The 25,879-nt window shown below is 40.6% G+C and overlaps 2 protein-coding genes across 5 annotated transcripts in view; one reads left to right on the forward strand and one right to left on the reverse strand.

Moving 5' to 3' along the window:
- Nucleotides 1–4,166: 4,166 nt before the first annotated feature.
- TBRG1 (transforming growth factor beta regulator 1) lies at nucleotides 4,167–13,259 on the forward strand. 3 transcript variants are annotated; one of them, XM_003923560.4, is made up of 9 exons: nucleotides 4,167–4,540; nucleotides 6,168–6,238; nucleotides 6,894–7,126; nucleotides 7,680–7,816; nucleotides 8,108–8,254; nucleotides 11,265–11,362; nucleotides 11,597–11,707; nucleotides 12,123–12,265; nucleotides 12,913–13,259. In XM_003923560.4, exons 1-9 carry the CDS (start codon nucleotides 4,391–4,393, stop codon nucleotides 13,056–13,058), a joined length of 1,236 nt encoding a protein of 411 aa, XP_003923609.1. In that variant the 5' UTR covers nucleotides 4,167–4,390; the 3' UTR covers nucleotides 13,059–13,259. The 3 variants fall into 3 exon arrangements, with proteins under 3 accessions (XP_003923609.1, XP_074256875.1, XP_074256874.1); XM_074400774.1 differs by having other exon boundaries at nucleotides 4,197–4,215; XM_074400773.1 differs by having other exon boundaries at nucleotides 4,198–4,215; nucleotides 6,168–7,126.
- A 2,728-nt stretch (nucleotides 13,260–15,987) lies between these two features.
- The window catches only part of SIAE (sialic acid acetylesterase), a 37,487-nt gene continuing 27,595 nt past the window's right edge, over nucleotides 15,988–25,879 (reverse strand). The window contains exons 8-10 of one of the 2 annotated variants that reach the window (XM_010334406.3): nucleotides 20,795–20,904; nucleotides 19,641–19,836; nucleotides 15,988–18,249 (exon numbers count right to left, since the gene is read on the reverse strand). In XM_010334406.3, coding sequence (XP_010332708.2) covers nucleotides 18,031–18,249; nucleotides 19,641–19,836; nucleotides 20,795–20,904 — 525 coding nt within the window. In that variant the 3' untranslated portion in view covers nucleotides 15,988–18,030. Of the gene's footprint in view, nucleotides 18,250–19,640; nucleotides 19,837–20,794; nucleotides 20,950–25,879 lie in introns of both variants that reach the window. The other variant, XM_003923558.4, reaches the window with a different exon arrangement.

Raw genomic sequence — 25,879 nt, forward strand, 5'->3', positions numbered from 1 at the left:
TTAAAAAGCCAGAAATTTTTAAGCAAGAAATTTTGTGGAAATTCTCTCTCCTTGGAGCAAGAAATTTTGTGGAAATTCTCTCTCCTTCTTCATAATACATGCATACTAATACACACACACACACACACACACACACACACAATGCACTTTAGAATTGCTAAGTTTGGATCTAACTGAATATCTTTTATCATGTTATCCTAAAAGTAAGAAGACATAATCAAGACACGGAAATAAATGTGAAAGCTGGAGCCGAAGAGTCAAAGAGATAAAAAAAATTAAATCTAGAACATTCTATGACAATAGTATAAATAAAAAGAAATAAAGTCTAGACATGCTGCAAGGAAAGAAGATTCTAAAGGCCATTTATGGAGGCAATTCCATAATCCTGCTACGATGTACATTCCGCTTATCCCAGAGAGCAAGTGAGGCAAGCTGTCAAGACATTAATAAAGATGTAAACCCCTGGAAACCCTCTGGTGTGGCCTGAAATCCTAGAAATTTACCCAGCTTACTCCATGGAAGTTATCAACCTTGCCCAAGTCCTCTGTAGCCTCCAAAGTGCACTGGGAGATGATGGCTTCAATTTGTAATCTGCTCTTGGGATGTTAGGACATAGTAGAAAAAGGCCAGGGCCATGTCTCAGCCATGAGTGGAACCTTCAGATATCCATACACTTTCACCATCTAAACCAGGAACTCATTTCACCAGGGGCTGTGATTATGGGCTATGGACTCCTTCACAGCTGTTAATGGGGCCAGGGATGCTTTTAATACTCCAGAGGATGCTATGCCTTCCCTTATAGCCAATCACTGCATAGCAAGCACTTAGAAATGGGTAGACAGTAAAGTGCTATTGAACTTCTTTCCTGATTTATCACCCCATTTTAGCTTCTAACTCCTATTCCTAAACCTGTAGTTAATGGAACTTTGATCTGACTTCAAAGATGACACTCAGACACAATTATCATGCTGTCTGCCATTTTATATTTCTTTTTAGGGCTGCATATTATGTATTTCATTAGAGAATTTTTGCATAGGCCATTTACACCCTTCTTCATAAAGTTAAGTAGAAAAGTTAAAGTTACGTTGCTTCTGACAAATTCAGGTAAGTTTACCTAAAACAAGCAAAGACATTTATCAATGGTTTCCTATTGTCACTGGGTTCAAGTCCAACTCTTCAGTTGGTACACAAGACTTTCCATGACCCAAACCCTACTTACTGCTTCAGTCTCCCCTCTTGCTTCTCTCTACACACATCTTCCACACTGATCAACTACTTGCACTTCCCATGCTTCTCACAATGCTGAGCCTTTGAATATGCTGTCTCTACCACCCAGCATGCCCTCCTTTGTTCTTCACTGGGCCAGCCAACTATTACCATTCCTTCAGAGTCTGCCCAGATATATCTCCTTTAAGAAACCTTTCCTATCTCCTCCGTCCTTCCCTGACTGGGTGCTGCCAAATCAAATAAAACCTATGAAATAAACTTATTATACCATATTAACATAGCCAATTTACTTCTCTGTCTTTCCCTCTTAAACTAAGGTTCTTAAAGGTGGGTGGATCACAAGGTCAAGAGATCGAGACCATCCTGGCCAACATAGTGAAACCCCGTCTCTACTAAAAAAAAACAAAACATTAGCTGGGCATGGTGGCATGTGCCTGTAATCCCAGCTACTCAGGAGGCTGAGGCAGGAAAATTGCCTGAACCCAGGAGGTGGAGGTTGCGGTGAGCTGAGATCACACCATTGCACTCCAGCCTGGGTAACAAGAGCAAAACTCCGTCTCAAAAAAAAAAATAAAATAAAATAAGTTGGTATCATAATTGGCACTAAGTAAATATTCTTCTACACATACAAGGAATGAGTTGCTCAGTGGCATCACCTTTTTGGAGCACAGGGATCCAGCCTCTAAACAGTCCTACATGGAAAAAGCTTTATACGCAAAGATGTGTTTTTAATGGAATTGACCAAAAAGCCAAAGAACATGGAAGTAATTATGCAAAATATAATACAGCCATAACTGGAATATTAACCAGCTACTTTAAATTATGCTTAAAAAGAAGCTATAGTAACACTTGTAAAATTGAAATGACATAATGGTCAATGAACAAAAAGGAAACTTTATTTTCAGTATTCTCTAATCTATATAAAAATGTATATAATATTAGACACATACTAAAATGTTAAAAGTAGTTCATTTCAAATGGTAATATTATGGATTTTTTAAACCTTTCTTGTACTATATTTTCTAAATTTCTAAAGTTCGAATGAAACGCTTTGTAAGTGTTAGGAAATCCTTCCAATGAAGAAGAAACAAAAAATATTTTCATACAAATTCCACTGAAGTCCATTGGCCAGAACAGCCTGCAAACTAGGACAAAGGATAGCACTTTTCTTCCCACTAGATGTGATACACGTATATGAACATAAATAATACAAATAAAGTCAGACCCCAAAGCCTGCAAGGACAAAATACAGCATGACAGCAAATAAATCATGCAATTAACAAACAAGAATTTTTTTTTAAAGGAAAAGAAAGAAAAGTCTCTTCCTATTACTGGGATGATTTTCAGGTTCCAAGGTAAAGCACCAGTCTATGTTATCAAAGGCCTTAATGTGGGTATTTTATGAGCTAAAAATAATCCTGGTATTTTCCAAAACTGAATAGAGATGGCTGCCTTAAGTATGTTTGCGAAACACTGGCACCTTGAAGAACTGCTTTATTAAAAACTCACTCAGGTCCAACAAGAGCAGTTTACAATAGGGATGATCATATAAAGAATTGCATAAGCTTTCCTCTGTATTAAACCGATTTTGCCAAGACCCTGTCACTGCTTTTACTATTTTCAGAAATTAAGTACCTGGGTCATCACTTCTAAACCTGTTTTTTATTCTGACTATACGTATTATAGTGTTAGATTTTTCTCCAGTAGTGAACTTATTAACTATGTAACATATTTCCTGAATTTCTACACTTCTAAAAGTCTACACTTTGAGCTGGTTACGGTGGCTCACCCTGTAATACAAGGCAGGTAGATTATGTGAGGTCAGGAGTTGGAGACCAGCCTGGCCAACATGGTAAAACCACATTTCTCCTAAAGATACAAAAAGTAGCGAGGCATGGAAGCGGGCGTCTGTAACCCCAGCTACTCGGGAGACTGAGGCAGGAGAATCGCTTGAATCCACGAGGCAGAGGCTGAAGTGAGCCGAGATCGCGCCATTGCACTCCAGCCTGGGTGGCAGAGCCAGACTGTCTGAAAAAAAAAAAAAAAAAAAAAAAAAAAACCAAGAAGTCTACATTTTGAAAATGTAAGTCATTATGTATCAACAGAGTACTTTACAATGTAGAAATCCCATTCACCTCCACTATTACAAACTTCAGAATCCAAAGACTATATCCAGTTTAGAGAGAAAAAACGTTACTAAACTAGGTATTGCCATCGCTGGAAGAAGATGCAAGCCTTCTGCCGTCTGGCCTGGGTCATTTACCAATATCGCACCATAAAGATTTGTCTGTCCTCCTTAATTTTAAATAGACCTTGGTTATAAAGTTAGAACCACATAAATGTACATATTATGTACAGAAATACACTTCTAGCTTCAGTAGGCAAACATTTACTGAGTGCCTACTTAGTGCTAGCATTAAAACTGCATATTAAATCTTTCATCTTCCCTACTAGAAAGAGCCAGGGCCTTTCTTCCTATTCACTACCGTGTTCCCAGCTCCTAGGAAGATCATAGCATTAGAAGGCCCTGCAAACACATTTCTGTGAGCTGCATAAAGGAGGGAGGCAGGGAAGGAAGCAGCGTCCCAGCACTTGCGTTCCCTTTGTTCTATAGTCTGGGAAAGCCTGTCTGCACGACGCACGAAAAACGTGTTGAAATGCGGTGGCACTGCGGGGGTGCGTGAAGGAAAGCTCGCGTCGGTAAGCTTTTTGTTTGTCCGCGAGTTAGTTCAACAGTAGTATCCTTCAGCTAAGCACAAAGACGCCCTATGCCCGGATTCCGATTCCGGCCATGCGCCATCCCTCCTCTCCGCATCCCGCACTCGCCCCCAGCCCTCTCTTTCTTCCGAGTTGGCCAGGGATTGCACCGCCCAGACCACCTACTCTCCCTGCCCCGGAAGTTACACGCCGCCGGCACCGTGACGTAACTTCCGGGAACGGCTTACTTCCGAGACAGACACGGAAGTGCTGAGAGGATCCGGGAGCCGGGTAGGTTGCTAGGGTCTCTGGCTCTGCGGTCAGCCCTGGGAACATCTCGGAGAGCTGGATTCCTAGAGACCCGATTTCAGTAGCTCCGAACAAACGAAGCCAGCGCTCCTGCCTGCTCCCTGACCTAGGATCCGATGCCGGCCGCGTCCTGGGGCCCCCGTAGCGGGGCTGGACCATGAGCCTGCTGGACGGCCTCGCCTCTTCGCCGCGGGCCCAGCTGCAGTCCAGCAAGGCCAGGATGAAAAAGCTTCCGAAGAAGAGCCAGAACGAGAAGTACCGGCTGAAATACCTGCGGCTGCGCAAAGCGGCCAAGGCCACGGTGTTTGTGAGTCTGACCCGCGTCCAGCCGGTCTCCGCCTGGAGACCCCCTCACGAAGTCTTTCTCCAAGCGTTCCCCCTCTTCCCAGGGTGACAGTATTAATATAGTGTTGGCTTTTCTGTATACATTACTACTTGTTAGCCTTGTGTCCTTCGACAAATTACGTAATTTCTCTGTGTCCTAATCTGTAAATGAGGTAATAACTACCTTGCAGAATATTGAAGATTAAATGAGCACAGAAAAGTGCTTGGTGCCTAGAAGATATGCCAATAAATTTTAGTCATCGTCATTACTGCAAAACTCTAGGAAATGTGTTTGATTCTCGAGATATACAGCCCTTAGAATTAGGCATTATTTTTAAAATGAGAACACTGAAGCCCAAAGAGATGATTTGCCCAAGGGTAGTGTGTCAGAGCCCTGACTCCGACTTAGATGCCGTGATTCTATTTTAATAATTTCCATTACACAACCTATTTTCTGAGCACCTCACTTGCCCATAACTGACCCCTTGCCCAAACACATACATGAAACTTTCAATAATTTCCCCCCCTCTAAGCTTTGAGTGTTCCAAGTGTTTCTTCCTTTTATTGTAGAAGCACTGGTTTTATTGAATGAGTAAACTTAATATATCTTGCCAGCCATAACTTTATATTAGAATATTTTGGCTTGCCTCAGTGCTTGGAAATAGAGGTGGAGTCCTCAAATGTCCTCCCACATCCAAGTCAACAGTTTATCTCTTCTCTTTACCAAAAGCTCAAACGTCTCTCAGCATTTTTGGAAGCATCAGGAAAGGTTCAGAAATTAGAACATATGTTCCAAAAACACTTATTCAGCACTTGCTATGTGCATTGCTTGCTATTTGCACTGGAGAGGAACAAGAAAAGTAGAACTAAGAGGACTTGGCTTCTGATTGACTGTTCCCTTTCTTTTATCCCCTATACGTCAAAGGTAGCTAAAGCTTGGAATTTATGTTATTTCCAGGATGTTGGTTCCATCAAATACATGAAGAAGATTATGTGAAAAAAAGGGATGTTGTTTTGAACCTTGGGAGTTTGAGGTTCCACCTATGGAGCATTCAGATTCAGCATTCCCTTCAGGATTGGTGCTTGGGAGATAGATTGAGTCATCAGTTAAAAAAAGAAAAAAGAAAAAAAGATACTTGAATCCATATAAGTATTTCTCTATTTGGGTTAGATAGACTTTCTAAGTTTCTCAGGAGTTGAGGCACTTGGAAATAGTCTTCATTTTTATAGTATTGAATTTAAACATCTATGGATTTAAGCAGTATGCCTTTTTGTCTACCAAACGCTATACTAATTAGGGTGACCATTAATCTTGGCTTGCCCATGACAGCCTTGGTTTACCATATTGTTCTGGCATAAGCATTAATAGCACCCCCTTTTCACTCAGAGGTGTCCCAGATTGGATAATAAATTAAATAGTTACCCTGCCCATAGTAGAACCTGACTACCTTTATCTGTGGATCTATTTATAGCTTGTCACAAGTTAGAATAGCTCTTCCTTCTCACTCAGCAATACAAGGTTTTTTATTTGAAATATAGATTCTCTTCCCAGCATATTAATATGATTGTTTATTCATTTTATATGATTGTATTCAAAATTTTACTTAAAGGAAAATGCTGCTATTTGTGATGAAATTGCTCGTCTTGAGGAAAAATTTCTTAAAGCAAAAGAAGAAAGAAGGTGAGCTGGCTTCATTTTGTGTTCAGCATCACATTTTTGGAGCTTGATAATGATGTTACTGCTCTGGAGATTTTTCTTCCCACTGGGATTTATATGCACCGCATAGCCCCTTGGCCACTTGATCAAATACAGAGAAACTTACAACGTGTGGCATTGGCTCCTGCACACCCAAGTTATGTTGGGCCATGGTGATGCGACAGCTCCTCTACTCATCTTTCTGAAAAAGCCATCTTGCCACAACTAGTAAATAATCTTATTTAAACCCCCCAATTATAAAATCTAAATGATAAAAGCAACTGCCTCTCATTCTACAAATAGTTATTCTGTACATACTATTCTGTGCAAAGCAAAATGGGTATGTATACATCTGTAAATCATGTGCCTTTTTAGGCTTCTAACACCGTCCAACATCAAGGTAGAGAAACCATCCAGATGCAAGAAATAAGCTACAGTTCTTATTCTATCTGTGGCTTCTTGAAGTATTCATTATCCTCTAGGGCTTTATGGTTGATTCACAGGGTCCAATTAAGAACCTTATTTTTATGAGTGTAGTAATCTTATATACAATACTGGCTTTTCCCAGTACCTGAGTAAAATACTGAATTTAGATGATACAGAAGTTCATTCCTCTGCTCCTTTTCCTTTCTGACCTCAGGTACTTGCTAAAGAAGCTCCTCCAGCTTCAGGCTCTAACTGAAGGGGAAGTGCAGACTGCAGCTCCCTCCCACAGCTCCAGTTTGCCCCTGACTTACAGTGTGGCCAGCTCTGTGGGAACTATACAGGGAGCTGGGCCTATTTCCGGGCCCAGCACTGGGGCTGAGGAACCATTTGGGAAGAAATCCAAGAAGGAGAAAAAGGAAAAAGGCAAAGAGAACAACAAACTGGAAGGTACTTTGGGGAGATGATACCAGTTGCCCCAGTGACTCACCTACTAATGACAGACCTGGTACTAACTGACAGACACATACGGATACAGATATACTTAAGAGTCTCATCCAGTTAAGGAACCCTAATAGCCCTTAAAAAACAAATGTATTAGAGCCACTTTGGGTGGAGAAATTCTGGCTAGACTTCCTTAAATGCAAAGGGAGCAGATGGACTTCCTCCTTTCCCCAGCTCTCTGGGTTGCATTCCATTTAGTCTTTCCTGGAGGCAGGGAAATGGGCTAGGTGGCCTTTTGAGCACACTGCTGGTTTGGGAAATTTCTGATCTTACAAATAAAATAAGAGGCCTTAAAATGTATAAGGCTTTTAGCTCCTAAACACTAATATGGGCAGGTTAGAAAGCTACTCAGCGCTTTGGGGGAATGCCCCACATGCCCATTCCCTAAGTATGTAAAATCAGGATTGGCTTATTGCCCTTACTATTCACATGCAAATTTTTCCCTTCCCTTCAACATTGGGATGGGCCTAAAGTGGGTGACCCCAGATTTGCGTTTCAGTTCTGAAGAAAACATGCAAGAAAAAGAAAATGGAGGGAGGTGCTCGCAAGCTGGTTCAGCCCATTGCCCTGGATCCCTCAGGACGGCCTGTGTTCCCCATCGGACTAGGGGGTCTAACAGTATATAGCCTGGGGGAGGTGAGTGAGACCAGCGATATATAGAGAGGAGAATCAGAGAAATGTGGGAATGGGGTTGAGCCTTCCCTCCCTGTTCCCATTAGCAGCAGCCCCTTGCTGATTTATACCAACCCCAGAATATCTCCAGTCCTTGCAAAACCAGGTCAGTGTTGTCTGCTACATAGCCTACTCTCTGTCTCTGTGATTTGTCACTCTTTGCAGCCCCAAAGTGGTTCTAAAGGCTACCACAGAAACTGGACTTCTAAATTCTTCAGTGACCTCAATCCTAGGTTGGGGGAATGTTTTTTATAGATCATCACCGACCGACCTGGCTTTCATGATGAGAGTGCCATCTACCCCGTGGGCTACTGCAGTACTCGAATATATGCCAGCATGAAGTGCCCAGACCAGAAGTGTCTATATACCTGTCAGATAAAGGATGGTGGTGTGCAGCCTCAGGTACCCCCTCTAATAACCACTGTTTGTCTTTAGAACCTTCTTTGTGCTAGGCACTTAATATGTGTTACCTGTTCTTATACCTTACAAGGTAGATACATATAATCACCATTTAGGTAATCCCAAGATGCAGAAAAGTGAGTGGCCCTAAGTCACACCTCTGCTAATAAGTGGTTGAGCCTGGATGTGAGTCTGTTATCTGTCTTAATTCTCAAACCGAGGGTCTTTTCTCTTGAACCATGCTACTTCAACTGCTGACTTTGTGACTAGGTAAGCCTTGATCAAGCCTACTTATGTGAAGTACAGGCCAAAATACAGGGAAGGTATGGTTTGATACACTGCCATTTCAAGTTGGACCAAAATGGAGTTGGCAAAGAAACTGCGTATTAGTTTCTGGCCATACATACTCTTAAAGACCTGAGAGTCTTAAATCCTAGTCTTACTAAGTACTTTTTTCATCATTCTCAGTGCTAAGATTTGAGACAGTTCATTTTCCCCAACCATCATCCATTTTCAGAGTTCTAAACTTCACTGAGGAAGTTACAGATCACTAGAGAGTAAGGTGGAAGGAAGTAGAGGCAAGGCAAGGAATCATTCAGCAGAAGCTGGGAGAACCCTGAGACTGCTTGACTCTTGTAGATAATACTGCATCACGCGTATCAGAGCACTGTTAGGCATAGTTGAAAGCTCATATGGCCTTAATTATGCAACAGTGTCTTTAGAAAGACTCATTATTTTAATGGTATACCATATTTATAATAGATCTATAAATGCAATGCAAATTTAATGAAAATCCTAATCAAAATTGATGAGTCAATTCTTAATTTCCAATGAAAAACAAAATGCTAAAACATTTTTGAAAAAGAAGAATCTGTTGTGTTTTTAGTTTTTTAGCTCATTAACCTAACTGGACATTATTTTTAGGTTTGTGAGCTAGGAATCTAGCTTGAAATTTTGTTCCAACTAACGTCAGGCGGCTGAATGTGTGTGTGTGTGTGTGTGTGTGTGTGTGTGTGTGTGTATGTGTATGTATATATATATATGTGTGTGTATATATACATATATATATATGTATGTGTGTAAATATATGTAATGCTTGTATCTGTTTACAGATGATTCCATTTTATTGATATATTTGTCTATAAGTGGCAATATGACTTTTTATTACTTTAGCTTTGTTGAATATTTTATTCTACAAATATGTTAAAGGAAAATGTAAAAGAATTTCTTATACTCTTAGGGTGAGATGAAAGGCTTTCTTTAGCAAGACATGAAATTTAGAAGCCATAATGGAAAATAATAACATACTTAACTATTAAAAATATAAACACTTTTGAATGGCAAAAGGCACCATGATCAGAGTTAAAACACAAGCAATAAACAGGAAGAAAACATATGTCAAAGGATTACTACTAGATAAAGTGCTCCCGTAGAGTAAGAAAAAGCAATATTTAAAAAACAAAACAACAACAACAAAAAAACCCACAGGGCATTTCACAGAAGTAGTACAGATGGTAAAGAGTGGGCCTGCCTCATCAGTAAGTGAGAAAATGCAAATAAAACAAAAATGATAATCTTATTTGATCTTCTTTTGCTCATAGGCACCGATCAGAGGGATTAATAATATCCAGTGCTGGCTGGGGTGGAGGAAAACAAGTACATGTTAGTAGGAGTGAAAATTGGTAGTCTTTTGGGAGGGCAGGTTGGCAGTATCAACAAGTTTAATATGTATATCATTTGACCCAGAATATGTCTAGATAGTCTGGTACCTAGACTGCACTAGGTACACATTTGCACCTAGAGAAATGTGCAAATGTGAACAAAGTAACGTAACAGTGTGCATTGTAGCAGTATTTGCAATAGCAGGAAATCAGAAATAGCCTAAATACCCATCAACCAGAAAATGGTTAAGTAAAATATATCCATCCTTGTATGTATAGCAATTGAAAGAATAAGGTAGATTTACACATTAGTACTAACAAGGAATTACCTTTAAGACTAAAGTGTAACATTTCTACCCTTAATGCTCCTTACCCAAGTAGGGTAAAAATTTCAATACAAAACAGTAATAGGAATGGACATGATGGATACTAAATAGTAGAGCAGTCCTGGACTACTTGAAATTAATTGCTTGCAGTGTTTTCATTAATTAGCTGAGAAATATAAAACATTAGAATCTTAACCTGGCAAGATACTCCATTGGTTGAAATAAGAAAACCACCATTGACTAAACCTACTCACAGGAGAATTTATTACTTATACAATTGACAGATCTCTAAAATTTGACACAGTAAATTTAATCCAGTGAAATAGTAACCACAGAAGAAAACTAACTAATAGAATCTATACTTAGTAAAATTTGCTTAATTTTTTTAGAAATCAGTAATGTTCAATATTCTAAAAAATTATACAGAAAATAAATTAATATCGTTCAGGATAATTTGAATGAAGTAAACTTTGAAGAATTAGAAACTGTTTAACTGAACTTTATAACTAGTCAAGGAATTTAATTGGCTAGGTAGAACTTGTTACAGAAATATTTTCCTGGCAAAAATATCATTGAACTTTATAGAAAACTGGCCACATAAACACATTCAAGATCTTTTAACACTCAAAGCAAATACAATGAAATGGCAGTTTGCAGTCAGCCTGTTTTTCTAGATCTCATAAAACTGACAAGATTACATGGAGAGTAATCTCATTTGTTTTTAAAATATCATTTGTATTTGTACTTAAGGATATAAGTGGATTGGAAAGGTATGTAACAAATTAAATGCTCACCTTTGGAAAGCTGTCAACCAGGAAGGGTAGAACTGAAACAGTCAAAGGACTTTCTCTATGGACTTGGATTTTTTTCAATTTTTAGCAGCCCTATAGGAAAGTATTTGTGTCCCTTTTGAGGATCCTATACATCAGCTTCAAGCTCCAGAGTAAAGAAATATGTACAGGAGTAGTATGCTGCTCTCTCCTTCCTTCTTGAGGATTGATCTCATTGTTCGTTTATCTTTCTCAGTTTGAAATTGTTCCCGAAGATGACCCCCAGAATCCCATCGTCGGCTCTTCTGCAGATGCTTGCCATGCAGAATTGCTCAAGACTTTAAGTGCTACTATGTAAGTTGACCAAAAGCTTGAAAACAGGCTAAAAGATCACTGCTGGTACAGTGAAACCCTTACTCTTGCTTTTAATGAGTGGAGATCCCTTATTTTATAGAAACTTATCCTGGATTCTCCTGACATCGTACTAACTAGAGCCTTCTCCTATGTGTTCATACCACTATTCTGTTCTTAAACCCATCTTCATCTCCCTCTAAGCTCTCAAACTAAAATTATGCCTCTCCTGTTTAGGGGGAAACTGATGCCTAACCTGCTTCCAGCTGGAGCTGACTTTTTTGGGTTTTCTCATCCAGCCATCCACAACCTGATCCAGAGTTGCCCAGGAGCTCGAAAATGCATGAAGTAAGTGTGGTCAAATTCATTCCCTTGAGAAAAGCTCCGTGATCAGCCAGGCAGGGACTGACAGTTACTACTTTGTTCACTGAGCTTCTTTGTCCAGAGCCTGCTTGCTTCTTGACCAGTATGGCTCAGTATTGGCCCTCTTAGCCCTCTGGTCAGGTGAGCAAGAGCCAGGACACCCCACTGTTTCTCTTGTTTATTACTATTTTCTGTGTATACCATGACAGCAAAAGAGGTGGGAAATCTAGCAGAATAATTTGTCACTACAGAGGCCTGCTTTTAGATTTTTGTTAGCTAATAATGTTTTAGATATATATGGGAGGAATATAAAGAAAAAATACCTGATCCCTTTGGAGGTAGGAATGGGTATTTATGGCTAGCAGATAACTCCCAAGAGTGATTTCCTTTGACTCCACAGTTACCAGTGGGTGAAATTTGATGTGTGCAAACCTGGAGATGGGCAGCTACCCGAGGGGCTGCCAGAGAATGATGCAGCTATGAGCTTTGAAGCCTTTCAGAGACACACCTTTAATGAAGATCAGAATGATCCCCTTCTGCCAGGTATCTTTAACTTTACCCCTCTTGTTTGAGAATTGACTGTGTTTAGGCTACCTTCCCATCTTCACACATAGCTGAGTTACCCTAAATATCTAGGCATTGAGTGATAAAAGCTTTCACTGAATCAGCCTTGCAGAGTGCTGAGTCAGATGGGAACCTGTGGCCTGCATAGCTTCCTAGGTTACTCACAGATGTCACAGGGAGCACCTGCGATCATATTAAGGCAGGGTGCCCCAGAAACTAAGGTTATCTCATTCTGTAACCTAAGCAAGACCAGAGCAGAACAGGGGAAGGTTTACTGTTCAGGGAATAACATTCAAGTAAAGTCAGAGCCTTGGCCCTGCCTGTGTTCCATGAATTCCTCCCACAAATGAGTGATCAGGGGTTCAGGCTTTGGGGTCATATAGGGAAAACTCTGGGTTAAAAAATGGAATTGAAATCCTCACTCTTTGCCTACTATATTATATAATCCACTTAATGTGTTTCAGTTTTCATTGTTAGAGTATCTTTCCTATCCTAACAAAGGCAAAATTGAGCTGACAGATGCAAGGGTGTTGAGGAATTGATAGAAAGGACATGTATATGTCTGACCAAAACAGTCTCCTCAGACTCCCAAGCAGCAGTGAAACTTAAGGAATTGTTTTATCCAGGATCCTTGGACCTCCCGGAGCTTCAGCCTGCAGCCTTTGTGTCTTCTTACCGGCCTGTGTTCCTGACACATGAACCCTTGGTAGATACTCACCTGCAGCACTTGAAGTCTCCATCACAGTGTAACCCAATTCAGTCTTCAGACTGAACAGAAAGGGATCAGATGCCACATCATTTTCATCATGATTAATTTAAGATTTCAGATATATGGAAGAAAGCAGCAATTCAGAAGCAAAGAAGATATTAACATATTTCATCATGGATCCTGTGGTAATAGTTCTCCCTGAGAAAAACTTCAGCTGCTTTATTTTTAGTAATAAATTTCTCTTGTCAATTCTGTTTATTTTCATCTTGTTGTAATCAGGATATAATCTTTTTTGCTTAGCTCTGCCTGAGGTAAACTTCAACCCCTTATAAACAAGAGTAATAGAGCTGCTATCTTAGTCTATTCAGACTGCTACAACAAATACCACAGACTGGGTGGTTTATAAATAACATGAATTTATTTCTCACAGTTCTGGATGCTGGGAAGTCCAAGGTCAAGGTGCCAGCAAATTCAGTGTCTGGTGAGAGCCCACTTCCTAGTTCTTAGACTAGTTCTTAGTCTTAGAACTTCCTAGCTCTTAGGAAGTGTCCTCACATGCCAGAAGGGGAAGGTAGCTCTCCGGGGTCACTTTTTTTTTGAGACAGGGTCTTGCTCTGTCTCCCAGGCTGGAGTGCAATGGCGTGATCTTGGCTTACTGCAACCTCTACCTCCCAGGTTCAAGCAATTCTCCTGCCTCAGCTTCCCAAGTAGCTGGGATTACAGGCATGTGCCACCACACCTGGCTAATTTTTTTGTATTTTTAGTAGAGACGGGGATTCACCATGTTGGCCAGGCTGGTCTTGATCTGACCTTGTGATCTGCCCACCTTGGCCTCCCAAAGTGCTGGGATTACAGGCGCCACCGCGCCCAGCCACAGGGTCCCTTTCATAAGAGAACTAAGCCCATTCATGAGATATCTGCCCTTCCAAAGGCCCCACCTCCCAATACCATCACACTAGGGGTTAGAATTTAACTTATGAATTGTGGGGAGATAAGAGCACTAAGTCTGTAGCAGCAGCTGACTAATGAGGGAGATGGGGAGATTCTGATAAACGTCTACTCTTGATTCTGATCCTAATTCAAGGAATATCAAGTCTCAGCCTCTGTAACCCAGGCTGCTGCTTTATTTTCATGTATCATCAAAGTCAAATCTGCTTTAACTCAAGATGGAAAGTCTAGTCCAAGGTACACTGATCATCTTTTTCTTCACATTTTGCACATCCTTCAAGGGGAGCTTTAAGCCTTTGTTTCACACCTCAGAGAATGCTTTTTAGCTCAATACATTGAAACCATATAATAACACAAATTCACATATAACATAATTAGGGGTTGGTCCCATCCTCTCTAACAGACTTAGTCCTGTCTTTTCATTAGCCATGTAATAATATAATTCCATGTTCCATGCAGCTGGATTTTTGGACCCTGTTAATAGTATCAAGGTAGAGGTTCCCTGTGTCACCTAACAACGCATCACTACTTGTGGGATGCCTTAGCTACTCATCACCAGGTTACCAAGGGCTATCTGGAAAGGGAGGAACAAAAGGACCCAGAGGTAGAAGAATAGGGAAGGAGGGGTGAGAACTGAATGGTTAATACACTACTGTTTATAATTGCCAATAGAGGAAAACACAAATGGGACTGGTATTTTATAGTAATAAATCTGACCAGCGGAGGGAGGGATCAGACAGCAGCATTTAGAGCACACCACACTGGCCACTGTAAACTCAGAAGCTAAATTAACTGGTATTTTATGATTTTGAGTATAGTCTTTTTATAAGTTGTATACATTTTACAATGTAAAAGAAACAATCTAATGAATTTTGTATAATCGCAAATCGGGTGGGAAGGGGATTGCTTAAAATATTAATGTAGTGTTTTTCTTTTTTTTCTCTGCATAAATTGAGAATACTGGCACTTACACAGAAGTGATAGATGCTTTTTTCATATAACAAATATTTTCCCACTATTACGGCCTGAGTAATACCCATACTAAAAGAGCCTCATTTTAGAAAGACATTCAGATTTTTTGGAACGTATCACATAAAGAAACGTTGAAACTTTTTTTTCAACTACAGTGCATATACAACTATAATGTATATGTATGCCACATATACCTGTATGGATATATGTGTAGAATGTTTTTACTATAGATTGATTTGAGAAACCTGAAAAACACTACCATAATATACTTAAACTACCTTTTCATCTATCAGATTATTTCATCTTATTTATTTATTTATTTATTTATTTATTTATTTATTTATTTATTTTGAGACAGTCTCATTCTGTCACCAGGCGGGAGTGCAGTGGTGCTATCTCGGCTCACTGCAAACTCTGACTCCCTGGTTCAAGCTATTCTCTGCCTCAGCCTCTCAAGTAACTGGGATTACAGGCACATACTACCATGCCCAGCTAATTTTTGTATTTTTAGTAGAGATGGGGTTTTACCATGTTGGCCAGGATGGTCTTGATCTCCTGACCTCATGATCCAGCCACCTTGGCCTCCCAAAGTGCTGGGAATACAGGCATGAGCCACCGTGCCCAGCCAATGATTTTTTTTAATTTGGCAACATCCAGTGTCGATGGTGAAGGAAAAAAGGACTATCTTGGTGAGAATGTAAATTGTTTAATCCTTTGGGAGTGTCAAACTGTAGATATCAAAATTTTAAATACATATTTATTCCACTCAACATTAAGGACCCTAAGAAATAATTGGACAAGTGTGGTATGATGTTTGCATGTGATATTCATTATAGTATTATTTTAATAGTAGAAATTGTTAAAAATCTATATGTCCATTAATAGGAAATTGGTTAAAGTATGAGACTTCCCCAAATTGAAACACTCTAAATCTATATTGTTTACATAAGAAAATTATTTTGGTAAAGTAAGTCAAAAACACATATTACAAAGTAATATGTAGTATATAAAATTATATAACTCGAATGGTTCAGCAAAATAGTGTTTCTCTGAATGATGAATTTGGGGGTGATTTTTACTTGCTTATACTTTAATGTCCAAATTTTCTACAGTGATTATAAATTCCATTTTAAAACTAAAAAGTTCTTATATTTGGGGAAATACAGTTATTTCCCACATAATGTTTTAAATTATTCAGCCACTAAAAATAAATGTACATGACTTCATTAACATATTCAATACCTAAACCAAGTTTTTCACAGTATGTATTCTAAGTTCCTGGAGGTGAAAGAAACCTGGAGTTCTTGGCTACCCCTAGCTGCCTCTGAATTAGAACAGCCCATGGGGGTATGTGTATTGGGGGTGGAGGAGTGGACAGGCATATCGACGTTTTCATAGGCATCAATCTGTTTGTTATGAGGTTCATGGTTTATATGGGACTAGATGCATGAGAGGTCAAAGGATGGGCAATAGGAGTTTTAATTGAATGAATTGAATGCTAGGAAGTCCTCAGGGGAGCTAAAGTTCCTTGTAGAGTATAGATTTTTTGTTTCTTAACTAAATAAAATCTTGGCACTGACAAAAGCTATGCCTGCTGTTTGGAGCTATACCAGAACCCCTTGGAAATCTACGAAGGGGTAGAACTAAAGCAAAAACCATCACTCACTCTACAAAATGATTATAAATTTCCTTTTCAAACAGTAAAAAGTTCCTAAATTGGGGGAAATTTAGTGAATTCCTACATGAAGTTTTAAATTATTCAGCCACTAAAAATAAATTTACATATGACTTCATTAATACATTCACTACTTAAACCATATTTTTTACACTGTGTAAAATACATTATATATGTAGAGTGAATGATACTTTTTGCTTTAGTTCTCATTTTTCACATTAAGGGGAGGAAAGCTACCCACAGATAGCATTCTTATTTCTTTTCACATGCTTCAAGGACAATTTGCAAGTTTTGACTGGACGTAAATATTTACACATCACTAGTGATTATTCTTTTATTTCTAACTTCTAATAGGTAATATAATTTTCAAGTACCGTTAGCTGTTTTTAATCCATCAATAAACTGCATTAAGATTCTTAATAAACACAAAAGGCCTCTTTCACATTTGTATCATCTGCATTATTTCTCTACATGCTTGTTATGTGGCTTTACTTTCAGCCTCACTCTTTTCTCCCAAATGGATTATCCTTAAACCTTTTACCTTTAAAGAGTCTGAGATTTATATTTAACTTGAATGACACATTTGCCTCTGTTGCCCCTGTGTTCATGTTTTCATAAACCAGAGTTTCTCGGCTCTCCTGTTTATGGCAGCCCAAGTGCCTTCCCTGGGTTACTACCACCTGGCCCTTGCTTTTCGTTCCTTAGGGCAGTCCCTTAGCACCTCCCAAAGTGCCTGCATGTTTTTCTTATTTCTTAAACATTCATATTATCATTATTTAGATTGAAGGAAGAGAACTGGTTTTGGCTTGAAGAGAATACAAATAGATCTGTCTTAAATTATCTGAAAGACCCCAATAGTAATAAAGTTTCACAGGAGAAAGACTTCAGTTCCACACTGCTTAGTTCCACACAACTAATCCACTCCAGCAGCCCAGACTGGAGCAGAAAAGGAAAAACTTGGAAAGTTTTGAATGGAAAGTTCATACAGAGACTCAGTAACCACCTGTCAGAAATTTTGTAAAGAACATGTGAACACTAGCTGGCCTATGCGGCCTTTAAAATCTCTTCCAATCCTAAGATCCCACAACCCTGGATAAAAGGGGGCAAAAGAATTAGACATTTCACTCCTATTAATATGAGGGAAGTGAATGACACTGAGGTCCAATTTGTCTGTAGTTCAGAATTTGTCCAATACAGACCTTTGACTAAGGGACAAAAAGCAAGAATTTCAAGTTACCTACCAGCTTGGGCTCATCAGAATATAGAAACAGCCATGTGCTAGCTGGAAGCCATTCAATGAGGCTTTCTATTAATTTCCTTTAAAAGCATCGGTTATTATTGAAACTCCTAAATGCTAAAATCTAAAGAGCCCATCCTTATAGCTAAGTTCTGATCATATTGAAACGGTCATTTGGCAACATTGCTCTGAGGACTGGGAACCTAGTCTGTAATGAAAGCAATGAAGGGAGGGGCTGGCAGGGCATTGCTGGGGTGATACAGGGGACACTGCTTATATTCACAAGGCCATGTGGTCCAGGCATAGCGGAGAGCAACCACAATGCCATGACAAGAATTGATTGTCAGGGTCAGGCTCTGGGTGGAGAAGGTGTTCATGGAAGCTGGAAGCCACTTGCATTGATGGTCACTGCAGCAGGAGATCTAACAAGAGAGCCATAAAATAGGAATGATTAGAAGGGTGATCTAAGGAATGCTCAGAAGGGTGTTTGAAGAAACCAGGCGCTGCTCTTTCAGACAATAGATGGGAGGAAGGAGCCATTGTTCACCAAGGACCTATTCCTACAGTAACCAGAACAAACCTGAGCCCACTTTGGATCTAGTCAGCAGTCACAGGTTGATAATAGATTTCCATGTGGTTAAATAAATAATAAATAAAACATTTGCTGAGGGAGACAAGGAAGCATGATCACATGAGGCTTTTAGGGAAGGGCTCCCCTGAACATTCTTTGGGTGATCCCTCCTGCTAAACAGCAAGGCAGGTGGGAATTTAAGTGAACAGCGTGTCTCAGCTGCTGCTGTTTCTGGTACTCCCAAGGAGCTGCAGGATGAAGAAGGGGCACAAAGGAACTCTAGATACAAAGCCTTTCTCAAGCCAGAAGGCAATCTGGAAGAGGGAATACAAATTATCTAGAACCCAAAGGTTAAATTCTGTCCTGGACCAGATGATAGGCAGACCACCAGCAACTGACTTAAAGAGGAGAGCTCAGAATGCAGACTTCTCTAAATTCACCTAGAACCCAGTGTGGAAAGAAGCTAAGTGGGATAAATGCCAACCAAGCATCGGAGGCAGGTGGATACTGTAGTTAGAATTCCAGAAACAGCAGCCCTAAACTCCTGGGTAGTTAAAGTTTGCCTTTAATATTCTTTTCTCTCCTCCAGTGCATTCTTTTCACACACCCCTTTCCAGCCTAAGACCTCATGATTCCCAAAGTCGCTCATTTAAATGTTCCATGTAGGAATGCCTCCACCCCCCACCCTCAACTATAGAAGACTCCTGAATAACCCCCTTCATCAGTGGCCCCAGTTCCACAGCAGAATGACCCCTGCTCGGTATTAAAAGGAGTCTCATTATATTAAATCACACGAAGTTACAAATCACTAAGAATAAGCCTCTCAAAGGAGAACCTAAACTCAGAGAATGTCAGAATTTAGGATAGTGTAACAAAAAAATACACCTGAGGATGAGGTAAATATTCTGGAGCAAGGATCTTTCAATAGCTAACCTACAAATAAAGCTGTGGGTCCAGCCCTGAGCAACGATAGTTGCTCTGGGAGAAAAAATTTGAAAGGAAATTTCAAATTTTTAAAGTCTATTTTAATATGGACTTGTCTTCCCTTCCTTGATTGTTCTATCAAAACTGCCTCTAATCTAATTAATTAACAGCTGTTTATGTGTGGCTCTGAGATGAGGTCAGCACCCAACCAACCAAGACCCACCACATCATAATGTTATAATGAAAGAGATGGCCTCAGCATGGAGGAAATCCTGACTCCACCACAAGATGAACCTCTGTTTTTTCTGTTGTTCTCACCTCAAATATCTTGTTGTCCCTTTTCTGCACCTGGATTTCCTGGTAATATGTGACGTTGAGCAGCCCTTTGTGAGCCAAGAGTTCTGTCTTCTCAGGCAGTGGTCCTTGAAAGTTCAAATTCTTCTCACCATAAGCCAGAGCACGGGCTCCCAGGTGCAGCCGATAGGCCACAGTCTGTTTATCTCGAGGGTGGATGCTACAGGATAAGGAAAAAGTAGAGAACTTAGAGTTTAAGCCCAACAATAACCACATTATTTTTTTAAAGGGGGATTATACAAAGCACCCTTTATGAAAGTAAGAATGAAGTTGACTGACCTCCCTGATCAGTGGCTAGTCAGCTTAAGAGAAATGGTGAATGGTAACCATAGATGGGGCTCTGGGTCTTCTATGGGTTGGAAACCTTGAAACAATAGATGGCTTGGAAGGAAGGAATAAAAGGAGGGATGGGAGGAGGGAAGGAGACATGGAGGAAGGAAAGATACTGGAGCTAACCTAGGAGAGCTAACTCATAAGACTGTTCCTAACCACTAAAAGGTTTCTTCTGAATCGACTGTTCATTATTTGGTCCCCTGGAGCTTTTATTCATTTATTCAATAAATCGGTCAAGTTCCTCCTACAATCCAGACGTCGCATGTTGGACTCCTCTCACATCCTACAGTTAGTGTGTGGTATTCACTGGGGCTGATGACAGATATTCCAGTATTCCTCCTCTGAGGCTGGAGGAATGCTGGAATCCCATTTCTTCAGTAACTTGGTCACTGAAGTTAACCGCGGCCCTGTGACTTGGATTGGCCAGTGCAATGTGAGCAGAAATGACTTGCGTGGAAGCACTGAATTGCCAGGATGAGACTTTAAGATGACTGTGGAAGCACAGGTCAACTTGCGGCCTCAATTGCTCTGGGTCTGTGAATGATTACAATGAGCAAAGTTTCTGTTGACCTTCTTTTAACATAGAGTGTGAGCAAGAAATAAATTTTTGTTGCATCAAAGAACTGAGATGTTGAGGGTGTTTGTTGTTGTTAATGCAGCACACCCCAGCAGACGTGATGCTAAGTGCCAATCCTCAGTCTAATTTGCCCCTCACAGGTGAACATCAGAGTGAAAGGCTACAATGAACATACACTGTTCATGCAAAGCCCAAGAAGCGAACATACCTGCCAAAAGGCGAGTCTCTATCACAGAGATCCATAGCTACGGCCATGAAAGTATTGGGCATCTTTGGGTTGGGGACGTAGCCGAAGTCTGCTGTTTGATGCCAACGGATCTGGGGAAAACCATCTGAGCGTATCTTAGACAAATATGAAGATAACTAGAAAGCAGAGACATTGTTAATTTTATTGCATCTGATTCCCACACTGAAGTTTTTTCACTGGTGGACTCTGCTTCAGCTTCTCTCATAGCGTTCAAATGCTCATTCAACAAGTATTTACTGAGCTTCTTATGGCTGTGGCAGTGTCTTTCCAAAGACAGCTGCAGCAGTCCCTCTAATCCTATGTGCCCTCTTGGAATGCAACTCTGCCACACGTCTCATCAAGCAGCGGGGTCTGTTTCTCTTCTCTTTGAATTTGGGATTTGCTCCGACCCACAGAATACAGGATAAATGATGCTATACAGCTACTGAGTCTTGGCCTTATGAGGCCTTGCCTTCTGATTTCATTCTCTTTAAACCCTGAGCTGGTCATGCTGCCCAGCTACTGCTGGGAGATTATGCAGAGAGAGGATCCTTGGAAATTGAAAGATCATAGAAAGAGAGGCTCTAGTGTTCCAGGAATCCCAGATAAGAGACCAGTCATGTGGATTTCTAGATCCTCCAGTTCAAATTGTAGCCACATAAGCAAGCCCAGCTGGCATCACATAAGGCAGAGATGAGCTATCCCAGGTGAGCTCTACATGACCAACCCAAGGAATCGTGAGCAAAAACTATGGCTGATGGTTTAAGCCACTAAGTTTTGGGGTAGCTTGTTATAAAGCAATAGATAACTGATACATCTGTATACAACACGCTAGGCACTGTGGGGAAGCAGAGAAGAATTTGCCCTTGAGCATGTGGCAAATTGCATCGAAGACCCCAATTCTTCACTCCTTCCTATATCCACACCCTCTTGCCATGTGGCTTTGCAGTTCCTCATGCTATCAAGACAAGTATGTTTCCCAACCCCTTGATTCTAAGCTCAGCCATGTGGTTTGCTTTGACCAATAGACGGAAGCAGAAATGATATGTCACTTCCTAGCCTAGGCCTCAAGACACCCCACATGGCTTCACTTGCTCATTTGCACTGCTGCTATCACCACAAGAAGGACGAAGCTAGCCTGGGCTAGCCTGATACTCCCTGGAGAAGGACAAGAGATATGGAATAGAGCTGCTGCATCTAATCCACTCCAGCAGCCCAGACTGGAGCAGAGCTTCCCCACTGACCCACAGAGGTCTGAAAGAACCCAAAGATCTGCAGCTTAGCCAAATTCCCCAAACCCCAGCTCCCTAGACAAGAGCTACCTATATAAGAAAGGCTATTTTAGGCCAGGGGGTTTTGAGGTAGTTTGTTACGTAGCAATAGCTAACTGGTACAAGTACTTTACAACTTTATTGCAAACAGACCTACACATAAGAAATAAACATAAGGGTTTAATGGGTTTATAGTTCATAAACCTATAAAATAGTATGGATTAAATGCTAAATCAGTGGCACAGATGGCAAGTACTAAACATTTAGAACAGGCAAATATTATTATAGGAAAACATGGCCTTAGAATTCATAAAAAAAATTAAATGGGCACCAAAAATATGAGAAATCACTACCGTCAGTACTGCACACACTTCACATGTCAGACCCATGTAAGATACAAAGGTGGGGAAGAGAATGGTCGTTCTGAGAGAAGGGCAATCCAGCTGGACTGGCAATCCAGCTGGATTTGTGGAGGAAAGGCAAACTTGGAAAGACAGCAAGGTAAGTGTTTGTATAGTTGATACTTTTTTATTAAGCAATAGAGAACTGTAGAGGTGATAGCTGCACGACATTGTGAATATGCTAAAATGCTACTGCACTCAACTGAACTGAGCACTTTTAAGTGGTCAATTGTACGTTACATGAATTTCATCTCAATGAAGTAATTAACAGATCCACTGAAATTATTGACATGATCAAAGGACCATCTCAAAAGATTGTTCTAACAATCATACAAATGGCTGTGGCAAAAAAAAAAATTAATAAAGGACTTAACACACAGAGACTGATTAGTTAAGTAGCTATTATAATATTCTAGACACAAAACAACAAGGGTCTAATCTACAAAGATAGTAGTGGAATGAGATGATGAGACTTAAGACAAACCGACAGAACCGAGCAACCAGCTGGATATGAGACCAGAAGAGCAAGGCTAAAATCTATCACTCGGAAGCCACGGCGTCTGAATTAACTGTATGGCGTCTCAGGCACCAGAATATTTGGGGAATAATATTGTTCCAGAAAGGACCTGTGAAGGATCCACAGCTCATATAGTATCAGTCAGCTCATTTATTTATTCATGCTTTTAACAAATATTTACTGAACACCGACTCTGTGTCATGCACTAATGTTGGCCTAGGAGAGAGTGAACAAAACACAAGAATCCCTTCCCATTCTTATTCTAGTAAGAGAATAACTCTAGGGAGAGATAGCCAATAACAAAATAGATCTGTAAACTACATATCCTATGAGAAAGTGATAAGTGTGCTGGAGGAAAATATAATGGGGGAAGAGGAATGAGTGTCAGAGTTGAATAAAGACTAGGAGATGTACGAAGAAGCTATGAGGATATCTGGGTATGTGAGGCAGATGACCCACAGTGACCCACATTCTTATACAATACTCTCCTCTTTGTGGTGGTTGGGGGACTCATATTCGTTTCTAACCAGTTGGCTATGGCAAAGGTAATGGGATATCATCCTGTAATTATGCTGTATATGGCAAAAGTGAAGGGCTTTTGCACATGTTACAAGTAAAGTCCTCAGTCAGCTGACTTCACATTCATCAAAAGGGATAGTACCATGGTGAGCCTGACCTAGTCAGGTGAGTCCTTTCAAAGATGATCTAGAAGCCAGACCCTCTCCCTTGCTGGCCTTCAAGAAGTAAGCTGCCATGAGTTCTACAGCTTCAAGGAAGTGAATTCTGCCAGCAACCACATGAGCTTGGAGAAGAACTCCAAGCCTCAGATGAGACCCCAGCTCTGTCTGACACCTTCACTTCCACACTGAGCAGAAGGCTCAGACATCTCACCCATAGAAACTGAGATAATAAATGTGTGTTGTATTGTTTTAAGTTGCTAACTATGCATTCATTTCTTACTCAGCAATAGAAAACTAAAACAGCAGAAAAAGAACTTCCCAGGCAGAATGGAAAAGAAAATAGCAGGCCCCAGGAGGGGAGTATGCCTAGCGTGCTTAAAGAAAAGTAAGGCAGCCAGTGTGGCTGGAGCAGCGTATGCAAGGCAGAGAGAATCAGGAGGTGAGGTCGGCAGGTAAGGCAGGCAGGGGGTACATCATGTATGGCCTTGTTGACCTCAGCACATGAGGACCCACTGGAGCCTTCCGATGTGACTTACACTTCAAAGGATCACTTTGATATACTGAGAATATCCTAAAGTGGGAGAATATAAGGTAGAAGCAGGATGAAGACCAGTTAGGAGGCAATAATTCAAGGGAGAGATGATGGTGGCATAGACTAGCGTAGGAGGAGTAAAGGTAGTGAGAAGTGGTCAGATTCTGAATGCAGAGTGAGTTAACAGGATTTGTTTTCATATAAACGGAAAGTTGATATACTCCTACTCCTGCAAAACACAGAGGCTCCCAGAAAAAATTCTTTACTATTACTATGATACATGCAGTCCAGCTATTTCTTCCTTCCTTCCTTTTCTGATGTTTACATCACCCTGTCCTTTGATTTAGATAGCATTTTATTCTTAGCCCCAGTTCCAGCCAATGAGAGGCATCAACCTGTTATCTCTCTTTTACAAGCGATGATCTTACTGTAAGTCAAACCACAAACTGGGAAGCAGTCTGGGCCAACAACAACAGCTTTTTGACTCCATTTCAGAATGTCTGACCCCATCAGAGTACTGCATTTTACACAGACTGTTCCACCAGCCTATTACTCACACAGCCCAGAAAATACCTGACATCATCCCTACAAATGTGGCCAAATGCAACTTTGAATCGAGGATATTTTCTGCTCTCCGAGTTGCTCCAGAAAGATGAGAAAATCATCAGGAGAACACAGAGAGGCTGCAATAGTAACAGAAAGAAGCCTTGGATACGATATGGAACTAATAGGACATTTCCAATTATCTTATTAAAATTCTCTTAGGCAAATCAGCTTTAACATAGGAAATGCAAAAAGATGCTTCTGGATCTTTACAGTGGAATCTCATGAAGACTAGAAGACGGAAATAAAAAGATCTAGTAAGCCACCCTACTTCTTCCACACAACACCCAGAAGACAAAATAGAACCATGTGCACCAGCCAGGGTCATAATGAAGATCACAGCAACAAAGCCACGGAAAAGAACCTGTGGTAAAAACCAGCCTGAAGCTCAACAGGGAGCAAGCTATAATAACAGCCTCTCAAGCCAAAGGAATTTTCTCAAAATGGCAGTTTGCTGAGAATTCTTGCAGCAATTCACTCTATTTCATTAACTGCACTGCTATATACTCGCCACATGGAGGCATCGGCGTACTCCACACCCAAATGAAATTCCTGTTTTCCTAATCTGAGGTACAGTGGGGCACTAATCCCTCTCTCACAGTGGCTGGTAGAAATACTGCAGCTAATAAAGGCATAGACCAGCCAAAGAATATAAAGCTGGCCACACTCGGAGGATTTCACAAATAACATGCTGCAGTTTGTGGTCTGTTCAACCGTTCCTCCAAATCCCTTTTTAAAAAGCACACTCCTTGGGACTCCAGCCCCTAGCCTCCTGCTCTTTCTCTCCCAGGCTCCAGGTGGCCTCTCTAATAATAACTCAGATACACGTGTCTAGCCCTGGTCTCTCCACGGAGCTCATGTCCTCCATCTCCAGCTGTACTCTAGTCACTGTGACCATCATTTCAAACTCAGCACTTCTATGAAGCCAGTTCCTCTTTCCTTGCAGACCAACTATCCCTCCAGATTTTCTGATTTCTCTCATCAATAATATTCAACACTAACATTATCTGGCATGTTCTGGGCTTTACATGAATTAACTCATTCAATATTTAAAATAACAAAG

Source organism: Saimiri boliviensis, chromosome 6 (genome assembly GCF_048565385.1).
Source record: "Saimiri boliviensis isolate mSaiBol1 chromosome 6, mSaiBol1.pri, whole genome shotgun sequence".
Classification (NCBI taxonomy): domain Eukaryota; kingdom Metazoa; phylum Chordata; class Mammalia; order Primates; family Cebidae; genus Saimiri; species Saimiri boliviensis.

What these genes read in the sequence shown, in the direction of transcription:
- TBRG1 (XM_003923560.4), top strand. Translation starts at nt 4,391, where the DNA reads ATGAGCCTGCTGGACGGCCTCGCCTCTTCGCCGCGGGCCCAGCTGCAG. An exon ending in AGAGAACAACAAACTGGAAG is followed by an intron (nt 7,127 to 7,679) that starts GTACTTTGGGGA and finishes TTTGCGTTTCAG; the next exon opens with TTCTGAAGAAAACATGCAAG. An exon ending in GAATGATCCCCTTCTGCCAG is followed by an intron (nt 12,266 to 12,912) that starts GTATCTTTAACT and finishes TGTTTTATCCAG; the next exon opens with GATCCTTGGACCTCCCGGAG.